Source organism: Jaculus jaculus, chromosome 3 (genome assembly GCF_020740685.1).
Source record: "Jaculus jaculus isolate mJacJac1 chromosome 3, mJacJac1.mat.Y.cur, whole genome shotgun sequence".
NCBI classification, from domain to species: domain Eukaryota; kingdom Metazoa; phylum Chordata; class Mammalia; order Rodentia; family Dipodidae; genus Jaculus; species Jaculus jaculus.
Genome location: NC_059104.1, coordinates 33,066,531 through 33,081,010, shown reverse-complemented (window position 1 = coordinate 33,081,010; position 14,480 = coordinate 33,066,531). Strand labels below are relative to the sequence as shown.

General features: G+C 36.7%; 1 protein-coding gene across 2 annotated transcripts in view; it reads right to left on the bottom strand.

Moving 5' to 3' along the window:
• The window catches only part of Mycbp2 (MYC binding protein 2), a 263,847-nt gene that overhangs the window by 181,449 nt on the left and 67,918 nt on the right, over positions 1 to 14,480 (bottom strand). For both annotated transcript variants that reach the window (XM_045144931.1, XM_004651034.2), the window contains exons 11-15: positions 13,590 to 13,666; positions 12,427 to 12,631; positions 8,106 to 8,270; positions 4,807 to 4,965; positions 2,584 to 2,788 (exon numbers count right to left, since the gene is read on the bottom strand). In XM_045144931.1, the coding sequence (XP_045000866.1) occupies positions 2,584 to 2,788; positions 4,807 to 4,965; positions 8,106 to 8,270; positions 12,427 to 12,631; positions 13,590 to 13,666 (811 nt within the window). The remainder of the gene's footprint in view (positions 1 to 2,583; positions 2,789 to 4,806; positions 4,966 to 8,105; positions 8,271 to 12,426; positions 12,632 to 13,589; positions 13,667 to 14,480) is intronic.

Below are 14,480 nucleotides of genomic sequence, written 5' to 3'. Positions count from 1 at the left end.
GTAAAAGTATTATTATCCCACATAACCTAAAAGCTCCATTTCTGGGTTTATAACTAATACCCAGTAGGGTATTAGTTATATATGCACACAAAAGTTCCCAGTAGCATAATTGAAAATAGCTAAAATTAATGTAAAAAATGGAAAGATGGATCAGCAGTTAAAGGCACTTGCTTGCAAAGCCTGACAGCCTGGGCTCAATTCCCCAGTACCTACATAAACCCAAATGCACCAAGTGGTGCATGCATCTGGAGTTTGTTTGCAGTTACAAGAGGCTCTGGTTCATTTTCTCATACAAATATATGTATGTATGTATTTAGGAATAGAAAGATGCCTGCGAACCTATGTTCAACTCTGCAGGTTCCACATAAGCCAGACACACAAGGTGACTCAAAAGCAAAGTAGCACATGTGCATAAGGTGGCACTCACATCTAGAGTTTGATTCAAGTGGCTGGAGGCCCTGGCATGCCAATTCTCTCTCTCTCTCTCTCTCCATCTCTCCCCCCCCTCATAAAAAACACAAAGAAGGAAGGAAGGAAGGAAGGAAGGAAGGAAGGAAGGAAGGAAGGAAGGAAGGAAGGAAGGAAGGAAGGAAGGAAGGAAGGAAGGAAGGAAGGAAGGAAGGGAGGGAGGAGGAAGGAAGAAGGGAGGGAGGGAGGGAGGGAGGGAGGGAGGGAGGGAGGGAGGGAGGGAGGGAGGGAGGGAGAGAGGGAGGAATCGATCTTTAAATTGATAAAAGGTTAAGCAAATGTGGCATGTACACTCAATAGAGTATTGCCCAATCACTAACAGGAAGGAATGATGGTCAAGAGAGAGTAAGACAGGGAAAATAGGGAATTATGCTTTAATAAACACAGTTACAGTTTTGCACATGCATCTGGAGTTCGTCAGCAGTGGCTGGAGGCCCTGATCTGATGCACCCATTCTCTCCCCCTCTACCCCGTCTCTCTTATTTTCTCTCTCTCTGCATGCAAATAAAACTGATGCTACAATAAAAGTTCAATGAATGAAAATACTTGGTGGCAGAGGCCAGTAAGTTGAAAAGGAGACATAAAGGGAAGAGAAAGGAAGGGAGGAGGATACTTAATAGGTTGATATTGTATATATGTAATTACAATGATTGTAATGGGGAGGTAATATGATGGAGAATGGAAATTCAAATGGGAAAGTGTGGGGGTGGGGAGGGAGGGAATTACCATGGGATATATTTTGTAATCATGGAAAATGTTAACAAAAATTTTTTTAAAAAGTTAAAAAAAGAAAGTTCATTGAAATATATATATAGAAAATGGAGTCAAGCACAAAAGTTCTGTAAAACATTATCAATTGTTAGAATAAAAAGATTTTTACATATTACAATAATGTAATAGTGTACAGAAACTTTATTTTAAAAGTAAATCAGGTGGTACAGTGGTTCAGTCGGTAATTGCAGCCACATACAAAGGTAAAAGCAAGAGGATTCGAGTGACCCAGGAGTTTTTGGCCAGTTTGAGCAACTGGAGATCACATCTTAAAAAGCAGAACAAACACAACAATAAACAGTATTTCAACAGCCTAAAAGAAGAGGCGTGCCATGCATAATCTCTGTACTTACAAGTGTCCAGGCAAAAACCTAGAAATATGCAACCCAGGTGGCAGCGGAAGAAACTCCTGACTACCGAAGATCTGCCAAATAGGCAGGTTAGTGATGCGGATGTGCCTCTGCTCGCTTCAGGCTTCTCTTCGAACATTTCCTCTACTATCAGAAACTTAATTATATAAAGGGCATCTACTGTGTGTTATACTGCCAATAAAAGTTGGACTTGAAATTCTTCTAACAGTCTAGGAAGAAGTCTGTATTGTTATCATATAAAATTCACATGCCAGCATTAAACTGACCTATACAGAACCTTGAAAAGAGATGGCTTAGTAGTAGGATATATACACTCAAAATAAATATAAGAGGTTTGCTGCAATTTCATATTTAGATTATTGAAAATCTTTTAAATTACAAATACATGATTTAATAAAAAGGAAAGTGGCCCCGTCCCATAACCCCAGAGAGGAGGGCCCCAGGGAAACAGAAACAGAGGAGAAGGAATAGAAGAGTATTTTCTGTTAAATAAATAAATAAATAAAATAAAAACAAATAAAATGTCATATGTCTAACCAAGCATCTTATAAGTTGAAAATTCTACTTGGAAAAGAATTATGGTCAAGAAAAATTAATAAATATTTGATATTAAATAGACTCAGAAAAAAGAATACAAATAAAGCTACTACCTCAGACTTATAAATAATTTTAGCCTTACTTTTAAATAATGGCTTTGATGAATCAAGTAAAAGAAAAGAAAACTTAAGATGATGCTAAATTTGAAATTCGTGTAACAGAAAATGATTATTAGTATAGGGCCTAGTGTGTAGCTCAATAGTAGAGCACTTGCCTATTATGTTTCAACCTGAGTTTGATCACTAATTAGCAAAAGAAAAAAATTCATAAATATGTCTACTATGCACTTGAGAAAGAACACAAGAGGTCTTACTCTGAGGATATGAGAAAGGAAGTGGATTCTGCATGCGTTCTTTAGTGGGAGTCTGTGTCTTACCCTCCAGGGACTCTGTCTGGACGCCCACTGCTGACACAGCTGGCACCATAGCCCGTGCAGTCTCCGCAAACGGTGCACACCATACACTGCTCCAGCTTCCACTTATGCATGCCCGGAGGGCACATCATAGACTTCTCATCTTTCTCATCTAGTTCTTCTTCCAAGTCTTCATCCATTGCTGTTGCCATATTTTCAACACCAAAACCTATTTGGCAGATTGATTGATAATTTTGTATGAATTGTTTCCATATTGAAACTGTTATTTTCCAATTTTAAAAATATATGAAATCTTGTTAATCCAAGTGATTATACAAGCAAGGCAAAAGGAGGTAGGGGAGGGGACTATCAAACACATCTCTTCACTGTCAATCATACTTTTAAATCTTCTCTGTTTAGACCCTATTTTCCATCATCACTACCAGCAGGTTCATTCCAAAACCAGAGAGAGACAACTGTACGGTAAGCCTCGAGCTCCGCACTGGACAGCACTCACCATACTGTCATCAACCAGCGCTCTAACACAGATCTGATTGTGTGAAATCACAATTCACAAATCCCCAACGTCCTTCCAAGGCTTTGAGAAGAACAACATTTCTGAGCCAAACAGGAGACAGAGATCAGCAGCATGAACCCTTATTTTGTCTAACCTCATTTCTTCACAAAAACCACATTCCACCTGAATTTAACTTCCTTCTGCTTTTTAAACATCTTGGGTCCTTTGACTTGCTCGATCTTGCTTCCTCTGTTCCACCCTTCCTTATTCACAAGATGCTTCTCCTACCTCAACTACCAGAGAAAAGCCTTTCAACCTTAAGAGGTCAACTCAGAGGTCATTTCTCCTGAAAGTACTTACTACTTTTTTCAGGGAACTGGTCACTACCTCCCCAACTACCTTGTCGTAGCCTGAATGTAAACTGTCCCTTATAGGCTGGTGTGTGTTGAATGCCTGGTCCACAGCTAGCAGCACTAAGTGAAAGCAGTGGAATCTTTGGGAGGCTAGGCAAGCCTATTGGAGGAGGTGTGCCACTGGTACAGATCTTGAGCTTTATTAATTCAGCCCACTGGGTGTTCAGAGATTACCTCACTACGTTCTTCCTGCTACTGTGACAAGATGTGACAGTTGTCTGTTCTTCCCAGTTTTCCTGCCATGATGAAACTTTCCCTGGAAACTATAATTTGAAATAAACCTTTCCTTCCATAAATTGCATATGGTCTGCTATTATGCCCCAGCAATGAGAAGGTATCTATTACAGAAAAACTGCAACTGTCTAAATTGTGTTATAATTTGTTCAAGGTTATTTTTTTTTTAGTTGAATGCTAAATATGTTCCAGAGATTCCTTTTTATCAAACAGGAATCAATGTGCAAAGAAGAGGAGTATAAATAATATAGGCTCTACACTACACTTTTAACTCTTTACATTTCTATTTAGCATATAAAACATAAAATTAAAATTTACACACCTTTGATATAGGCAGTAAAATATGACAATGAGCTTCACTACAACAGATACCTAGGTCTAGTGATATGGACATACTATTCTGTTTTGTTTTTCTCCAGCCAATAAAAAATTGGAAACAGGGCCAGAAGTGAAGTAAAGGGCAGCAGTCGGCAGTTAGACTTGAGAGCAAGAATCTAGACATATTATTTAAAAAAAGCATAACAATAACTACAAAACCCCATTTCCCTTCATCAGCCTGAGTGTTGGGACAAGACACCCAAGAAGGGTATTTACAATTCCACCCCTTCCTGACATGCAGAAAAGGACTCAGAAGAACCATTCTGATCTAATAAGACACATTAAATAAGCTACAGCAGCACATGCTATTAGGTACAAAGGTAATATTTAGCAGACAGACTGCTATCAAATTTAGCTAAACTTGAAGATGGAGTATAAAGACATCAAACAGTTTGGAAAATTTGTTCTCTTTGAGTACTGAATTTAGCCTACCAAATGCTAAATCAAAGACGTCCCATTATTTATATAGAACTTAAAAACATTAAATAGGCAGATCATTGGCTAAAAAGCTAAAACATTAAAGCAGATATGGTTTTTCTGGTGAAGACAATTTACTAATAAACAAAGATACACAGGGTTTTTCCTAATTTATAAGTAAGAAATCAAAGATCCATTCATTTTTGAAAAGTGAGGCTCTTCACTATGTTTCTCCCCAAGACTAATACAAATATTATAAATTTTAATATACGAAGATTAAATGCCTACCTTTCCCTCCTTGGTTCATAGCACCAGTGTCTCGTCCACACTGCCCTTTATTATTCACACCAAATGTCCAAACTTCTCCATTTTTCATTAAAACACAAGTGTGAGCTTTGCCCATAGCTACCTGAGTTACAAAGTGGCCTTTCAAATCACTCACCAAACCTAAAATAGAGACAGAAACTTAATTTAAAAAAATTAATTTGTCGGGCACAACAATTTCCCTAAATGGAAAATGAGGAGTCAAAACACCAACAGAGTATCACCAAATTGTTTTTTTAATTTTAATGTAGTTTCAACGAATTTTACCGAGTGACATTGAGACTTGGACCAAATCTACACTGTTACATTATCTCGAGTGAGTGTCTCCTGCCTGCTCTGCCAACTCCTGCGAACAGTCCTGAAGAGCCAGCGGCTCCCAAACATCTACACAGGCACCAAGGAGCCCAGAAGCCTGGACTGGCTTGCACCTGCAACACTGAAATGAAGTGATAGTACTTTTACAGAAACGAGGGAGATTGTTAAAACAGTATTTTCAATCTGCAATAATTTCTTACACAACTCACCTGTCATTACTTACACTCCCTTATTCACATGCTATTTTCATTGTATTTGTCACATCCAAGTGCTACTCATATTCTCTATTTACTATTTTTTGTATCAAGTTTAAATTAATACACGTATGTTTAACCTTAAGAAGTTTTAATAGTAAAAACTAAATATTATCACTTGTTAAATATTTTTCTAGAATATATTAAAAACTTTTTAAAATGAAGGTACTTATTTTATGAACAAACTGGGAAAACTATAGAATTGATTTTGATATGTAATTTCTTTAATGCTGTCATCCCTTTTCCCTTACACTAGTTTAGGTCATTTTGTTAAGTACACTTTAAAAATTCCCAATTTCAGTATGTAGCACCCTTGAAGACATATGCATCATTTGTATGTATGATGAATGTATGCATGCATGCATGCATGTGTCAGGAGAACTTCTGATGAATAGTACCAGCCGAGTCACATACGTGCAGAAAAACAATTCAGCAACCCTGGGATGGTGCATGCTTAGACAGTAGACATACTCCTCCCTTTCTTCTCAAATCTACTTGAGCAACCTGGAACCCTACTTGTACCCACCTGCATGTACTTCATTCCAAACAATGAAATAGGTTTCTCCTCCCTTACTGTTTACTGTTTGTAAACAGTTTCTATTCAATATATTCTTAGAGAGATCTAGAAACTGCAGGAGGCCAGCCAGCCAGGGCTGGTTTTGGGTACATGTGGAATGAGGCAAACCCCCTACTTACAATCTTTTGCCTAGGCATAACAGAACATATATAAGATTAAAATCAGATGCATCGTGAGCAGGGATATTTACAATAAAGATTATATAAATCTGAAATTCAACCAGAGCACCTCCTTAACTAGACCTCTAGCAACTGGCTCTCTTTTTGTGAACTCCTTAAAATGAAGCCCTGGGCAATCACTGGGGTCCACTTGAGTGGCCCGATGCCCACTTGGCAGTGTATTCAAGCCTTTCATCTTGCTTGTTTTGCACTTAAAAAAATTTATTGCTACTTTAGTAATTGTGAGCTCTTTTTTTTTTTCCTTCAGTTATTTCCAATAAAGCACCAAGAACCTCAAAACAAACACCCAGAGACCACTGGAAAAGAACTGGTATATCCTGGACTCTTGCATACTCCAAGCCTGGTGCAAAGCATTTCATAAGCATTATCTCCTATAGTCTTCAAAACAACCATAGGAAGCAGGTGCTATTAGTCCCTTTTAAGGGGAAAACAACAAGAATGTTCTTAAATAAACTTTTGCCAACTAAAATTTTGGTGCAATTATCTGACTGTCTTTATCCACTCAACAGCATTTACATCAAAGTCTGTCATGATCAACTTTCCCTCACCTCCTCAAAAAAAGATAGCTATACAACATTGTCACAACCTCTGTGGTGGGTTGATTCAGGTGTCCCCCATAAACTTGGGTGTTGTGAATGCTAGGTTCCCAGCTGATGGATATTTGGGAATTAATGCCTCCTGGAGGGAGTGTATTATTGGGGGTGGGCTTATAGCCAGTTTCCCCATGCCAGTGTTTGGCACACCCTCCTGTTGCTGTGGTCCACCTTATGTTGGCCAGAGGGTGATGTGCACCCTCTGCTCATGCCATTGTTTTCCCCTGCCATAGTGGAGCTTCCCCTCGAACCTGTAAGCCAAAATAAATCTCTTTTTCCCAGAAGCTGCTCTTAGTTGGGTGATTTCTACCAGCAATGTGAACCAAACTGCAACAACCTCCAAACCCTTAAATACTGTAAGAGCACAAAAACAAATACTGAATAGATATATCAATTTCCATCAACATTTTAGCAGGCAACAGTTATACTGAACATTATTTTAAAATTACATGTATGATAACTCAAAGGTCTGATTCACTGTGACAGTTGTAGCTAACTGAGCAACCTAGAATATGAATGTGATGCATTGAGCCAGTTCCCATATCACATGAATCAAGTTAATCATTATTTGCTATAAAGTTCCATGTGTGTCATTTACCATCCTTGGGACTATCCTTTAAACTTCTAGTCATTAACTTCATTTATTATGGCTACAAATTCCAAGATATTATATAGCTAACACATTTAAAGTCTATCCAAATGGAATGACTTGTTCATTACACTCACTTTTAGTTAATGGAAAGAACATTTAGCATGCAAACACAAAGAGTTCTCGAAATCAGAGTTTTTAAATAAACAAGGTTTTAGCTACTTCCATCTCTCATATCCACTTCTTAAGTTTTAAGATTCTCAGTCATCTGGTAACTTGACAATTCTTGAGAGCCTACCATGTGCCAGACCATGCACAAGCATTGTGGATATAATAGAGCAGTTAGTAAGAGATAATGATCCCACACCAATGACCTAGGAGAGGAAACAGTGCAATGACTGTAAATCAGCTCTGTTTTGAAAATATTTCCTAAAATTCACTACCACTCATGCAATGACATGTCATACAGTATTTGAGTGCTTAGGAGAAGCCTTCCTGAGAAAGTCAGAGCTAAGGTAGAGTTTCATTCACCAAGCTCTAGATCTGTGTGAAACTAAGGTCAGAGCTCCTCGTGACAAGATACAATAGAAAGCTTCTTCCCAAATGCTTCATGTTTGGAAGAAAATGAAATGAACAGAGAAAGCATGCTACAAATAAATAATAGTTTTCTACAAACAGCTTTGTAAAACTAATGGTTCATGCTGGAATCTTTTTTGCATAAAAGTGAAATGATTTTCAGGTGCTTTTTAAACTTACTTGAACTATCAGAATAAATAGCATCCTTTCCAAACATGTACAGTTCTCCATCTTTAGAAATAACAGAACTACTTCCATTGTTGCAGGCTGTATACACCACAATCTTTCCTTCCATTTTAATTATCTTTTTAGGTTTATATGGTTTTGACTGTCGTCTGCTCTTAGCTTAAAGAAAAACAAGTAAAATTAATGTAAGTTACCTATGTATACATAAAAATCCTAATTCATATATAAAGCACAAAGGAAAAGAGCATCTTATTTATATCTATGATACACTTTCCACAAAGGCCTGGGCTTACCCACATATCAATTAAAATGAGTCAACTTTGCCAATCTCCTCAGACCAATCAAGGTTTAGGCTTTCACTGTCATCACAATGCAGTCTCAATAGAAAGCATTTATTTCCACCAAACTCTGGTTAGACTGGCTTTTACACTATCCACGCTATTTCTCTATAATATGTACTTTCTTTTCTCAGGCTGTACTTAATACTAGATCCTGGAAACTAAAATGAATTTCTCATTCAATCAATATAGATTTATTAAATAGCCATAGAGGTCAAGGAGAGATTATAAGGAACAGAGATACATTTATGAAAAAGAAGAAATAAACTTAAATGTGGGTGATTCAAGAAGCTACTACTGTAAAATCTATGTCCTTGAAATAAGAAGGTAACGGGAAACATCAAAGGGTGTTCATTTATTAATTCATTTCTAGCAAGCCTTTCAGAATAACCATGTTATTTTCATATGCCATGAGTATGTAATGTGTACAATACTACTTTACCTGGTGGCTCAAGCAAGAAAAAACCCTGTGATAAAGTTTCTAAGAGATAGTTATATACTCTGGCTACTGTATGTACTTTTCTAGATAACTTTTTTTAAACTTAACTAAGGAAGTGAAGGATCTCTACAGTGAGAACTTTAAAACACTCAAGCAAGAATTTGCAGAAGACACAAGGAAATGGAAAGATACCCCATGTTCTTGGATTGGAAAAATCAATATTGTGAAAATGTCAATCTTACCAAAAGCAATCTATAAATTTAATGCAATCCACATTAAAGTTCCAATGGCATTCTTCACAATAGAAAAAAAATCCAAAATTTCATTTGGAAAAAAAAAAAAAAGCCCTCAAATAGCCAAAACAATTTTGAGCAACAAAAATAAGGCCATACCCAATTTTAAGCTATAATACAATTGTAACAAAAACAGCATTGTATTGGCACAAAGACAGACATATAGATCAATGGGACAGAATAAAGAACCCAGATGTTAATCCAGGCAGCTACAGCCATCTGATTTTTGACAAAAATGCCAAAAATATTCATTGGAGAAAAGACAGCCTTTTCAACAAGTAGTGCTGAGAAAACTGGGTATCTATATGTAGAAAGATGAAAATAGATCCTTGCCTTTCCCTATGTACAAGAATCAAATCCAAGTGGATCAGGGACCTTAATATCAGACTTAAAACTCTAAAATTGCTAGAGGAAAAGGAAGGGGAAGTCCTTTATCATATTGGCTTAGGTAATGACTTTCTGAATATAACTCCCAATTGCTCAGAAAATAAAACCGCTAATCCACTACTGTTATCTCATGAAATTACAAAGCTTTTGTACAGCAAAGGATACTGTGAGTAGAGTAAAAAGACAACCTACAGAAAGGGAAAAAATCTTTGCAGATGGCATATAAACATCTAAAAAATCGTTCTGCATCCTTAGCCATCACGGAAATGCAAATTAAAACTACCTTAAGATCCCATCTCTCTCCCATCAGAATGGCTACCATTAAGAAAACAAATGACAATAAATGTTGGTGAGGTTGTGGTAAAAGGGGAACCCTTCTGCACTGTAGATGAGAATGTAATCTGGTAGAGCCATTGTGCAAATCAGTGTGGAGGTTCTTGAGACAACTAAAAATAGATTTGCTATATGATCCAGCTATAGCATTCCTACTCATATATCCTAATGACTTTTTCTCACTATCTTAGAGATACTGCACAACCATGTTTACTGCTGTTCTATTCACAATAGCTAGGAAATGGAACCAGCCTAGATGTCCATCCACAGATGAATGGATAATAAAGTTGTGGTACATCTACACAATGGAGTTCTATTCAGCAATAAATTAAAATGAAATTATGAAATTTTCAGGGAAATGGATGGATCTGGAAAGGATTATACCAGAAAGCCAAATGTCACATGTTCTATCTTATATGTGGATCCTAGCTACAAATGTATAGACTTGTGTGTGATCTGGAGCCAATAATCAGTAGAAGAGGCCCATAAGCTAGAAAAAGGCTATAAAGGAGGGAGGAGAGGGAAGGTCTTAAGAGGATGGTATTGTAAATATGTAAGAAGAATAGATTACAGGGAGGGGAAAGGCCTAAGCAAGGTCAGGGGAAGAGATCGTATAAAAGAAAGATGGGGGGGGTCAATCAAAATTCAAGATATTTTGAATAAGATACATGAAAATCTACTTTTTTGAATAATGGCACATCCAGAAGACATAGATTGTTACTAGAAAAATTTCAGTGCCTGGGATAGGATACCTCCCAGTGAGTCATTGGCCAGGGAGGACTATGTTGCCTCCAAAACATTACAGGCTACTGCCAAGGCCCTTGGTTCCCCATGAGAAAGAGATGGTAAGACCCTATTGCTGAAGACATCACATGCCTGAGCAGCAACGTCACTGAGAAATCAAGGTGGTGATGAACAGAAAGCCTTCTTCCTGTAGCCCCACCAACTGAAAGCTGGAAAAAGCTGCACTGCATGTAGTCTTATGGGAGACAGAAGTCATCAGCAGTGAAAAGAGTAGACAATGGAAACCTCAAGTTTGGCCAGAAAGGCCAAATGTCTCGTCAGGTCAAATGTTGGAACGAGTGCAATAGTACCATGTCTGCTCTGGGGAAAACCAACTGTCCACTCTATGGGAAGGCATATGTGCCTGGTACTGAAAACCTAATCAAAAGCCTACGGCAGAAGAGGTCATGAGCCATAAAACCTGCTCGTCTGTATAAATGCATATATTACTCTCACCAAATTACCCTGAAATCACTACACTTAATGTTCATACTCATATATTAATGCTACTCTCAGTTCTGGTTAGAGAAGCTTCTCTTTTCAGATGGCAATGACCACTGGGATGGCCCAAAAGGCAACATAGTGCTGAGAAGAAGGGACGAAGGAGTGTCCAGCACTGAAACATCACACACCCTCCAAGGCTCAGGATCCACTGCGGAAGAGGTGGCGGAAAGAATGTAGGAGCCAAAGGAAGGGTACCACTCCTTACATACAACTGTCCAGACAGAATTTGGACTTGATATCCAAGACCTCACAGTGCCTAGCACTACCCACACAAGACCCTCATAATAGGAATAAAAGATGACATCAAATTAAAAGACAGAATAATGGACAGAGGGAGGGGATATGACAGAGAGCAGAGCTATGAAGGAGAAACTGGGGGAGGGGAGGGGAAGGAAATGACATGGTTTGTTGTCTGTAAGTATAGAAGTTATCAATAACAATATATATAATAAAAAATATTTTGTTTATTCATTTGAGAGGGAAAGGGGGAAAGAAAGAGGCAAAGGCAGGTATATACAGAGAGAGAGAATGGGAGTGCCAGGGACTCCTAGCCACTGGAAACAAACTCGACATACGCACCACCTTGTGCATCAGGATTCACGTGGGTAGTGGGGAACCTAGGTCCTTTGGCTTTGCTGGCAAGTTCCTTAACCTTTAAGCAATCTCTCCAGCCCCAAGGGTAAGTTTTATTTTTACATTATATGAAATCTAATCTGTGTAAAATGATACTTTTTAACATACAAAAAGTATATTAAAAACTATAAAGAAAAATTGCACTTTGAAGAAGTCTGAATGAGAAAATAGAATATAAAAAATAAAATTATCTAACTTTTCATTGTTGTGCAGTAATTTTATCATAAAGATGATTAAGAACAATAATACATAACTAACACTCATAAACAAGGTTTCAAGTTTTATCATCTTCATTATGAAATATATATTCCTTCAAGGGTTTTGCATTTTCTATAGTAATCTACTAGAATAAATAACATTAATGTAAAATCAACAGATATAACAGAATAAGTACATAATATCAGAGGAATCACCATGCATTCACAAAGTGAAATCAAGAATAAAAACTCCAGAACAAAATCAGCAATCACACTTCTTTAATCACCATCAATTCCTGAACATGCCTCAGTATAAACTCCTAAATTCACTTAATAAGGTTAGTGTTATTAAAATTGACAAGCTTTACACTACTCTTTAATAATTGTCCCATTAATCATTCAACTTACTTGACTCTCCATCCTCTCCTTTACTAGCAGATCCTGTAAAGAATATGCTCCCATCTTCTGCAACTAAAAGGGCGTGGGATCCGTCATGTCCAACTGAGAAGTGCACTATCTTTGGAGACTTTGTAATCGGTAACTCAACCCATTTTCCTGCTGAAGGACCACCTTGTTTGATTCCAAGACTCTGGTATTTGCCAGTGTAATAGATCTTATATGTTAAGAAAGAAAAAGGAATTACAGTACCTTTTGGAGTAGTGTACCACGTTTCAAGAAGCTTCTGTACTTTATTGAAACACAATAATGCCAAGAACCCAGGCTATTTTTAATACTATTCAAATTTCATGTCCAGACAAGATAGAAATTGAGACACAAAATTTGAGCCCTTTTAATCATATGTATTTTGTGTATGTACAATGTTTCATATTCATGCTTTTATAAACAAAATTCAAACTCACAGCAGTAGTAAATTCATAAATTTCTTAATTCACTTGCTCCAGCTATAATAAGCCATATTTAAGTGCATCTTATTAATATTTTATATTCTTAGAATACCTTTCATTACCTTTATCTTCACATTTACTGGATCAAAAGTTATGCATATAAATTAATCTCTATAACCTATAATAGTTTTTTATGCTTCTACTTCCTCTAACTTATACTCCACTCATTTTTCACACTGACAAAATATAAAAACTTACAGGGGTTGGAAAGATGGCTGAGTGGTTAAGGCACTTGCCGGCAAAGCCTAAGGACCCATGTTCGACTCTCTAGATCCCATATAAGCCAGACGTACAAGATAATGCAAGCGCACAAGGTCGCACATGTGCACATGTGCTTCTGGAATTCAACTGTAGCAGCTGGAGGCGCTAGTGCATCAATTCTCAATCTCTCTTTCTCTTGCTTTCTCATAAAAAAAGAAAAAACTCTACACTAACTTAAAAAATAAGTTCCAAAATTAAAATTAAGTAGTTTCAAAGTTGTAGCATTGTACAAAGTATATTAAGTTTTAGTCTTAACTATCACTACTATTTCAAAGTACTACTTTTGACATGAACAAACTTTTACTATGTTAAAAAGGAATTATATTTAAACATGTAATTATAAAAAGTAACTGATTATACATTCTTCAAGTTTGGAAAGTTAATTTTCAGCAGAGTGCAACTTACCTTTCCATTTGCTGTTTTCATTAATGCAAACTCTCGTCCTGCACCAAGGACTGCTGACTCTTCATCGTATCCTGTACCTTCAATATAACACACTCATGAACGCTTCTGCACTTCTGATATGAATGTTTCTGAGTCCAACATGCACACTCTCAAGTAACTTGAAAATTCAATTAACAGCATGCAAAAGGCATGAGCTTGACATGATGGTGCATGATGGCAGTCCCAGCATCTGGGAAACAGAGGCTGGAGGACTATGTTTCAGTTTATGCTGAGCTACCTAGGAAGACCCTGCCTCACAACACAAATAATGATATTCACATGCTAAAATTTAAGATATAATAGTAGGTATACTTCTCCAAGGGAAAGATAGTTATAATCTTAACATGTTCCAAATTACCAAGAAATAATTTAAATATATGGCAAAAAATTAAATCATCAATGTAAACAGTATTCCTTAAACCAAGGTAAAAATGAAAAATGAATTATTGTGTACAAATGAAGAATTAAGCATCATAGACTTTATAAACTTTTATCCTGTTTGATCCTCACAATTATACTGACCAGTGTCCAAATTAGCAAATCTAAAGCTTAGTTCCACAGACATTTGGATCAAAGAATTTCACACACTCTGACCCATGTTTTCGACTGAAAGAGATCTTCTTAATGAATGTGGATACATATAAGTATGTATATAAATAGGATACACATACATGTATAGATATAAATATATATTCATATTTTAGATTCTAATAATTTTATCAACAGCACATTTTTATTTGGCTTAGTCATACAAACCCTCAATTTATGAACTTTTAAAATAGAATTTTCTTTAGCTCAATTCAATATATTTTCCTATGGAAGATGTAGAAAATACTTATGTAATGTATTAAA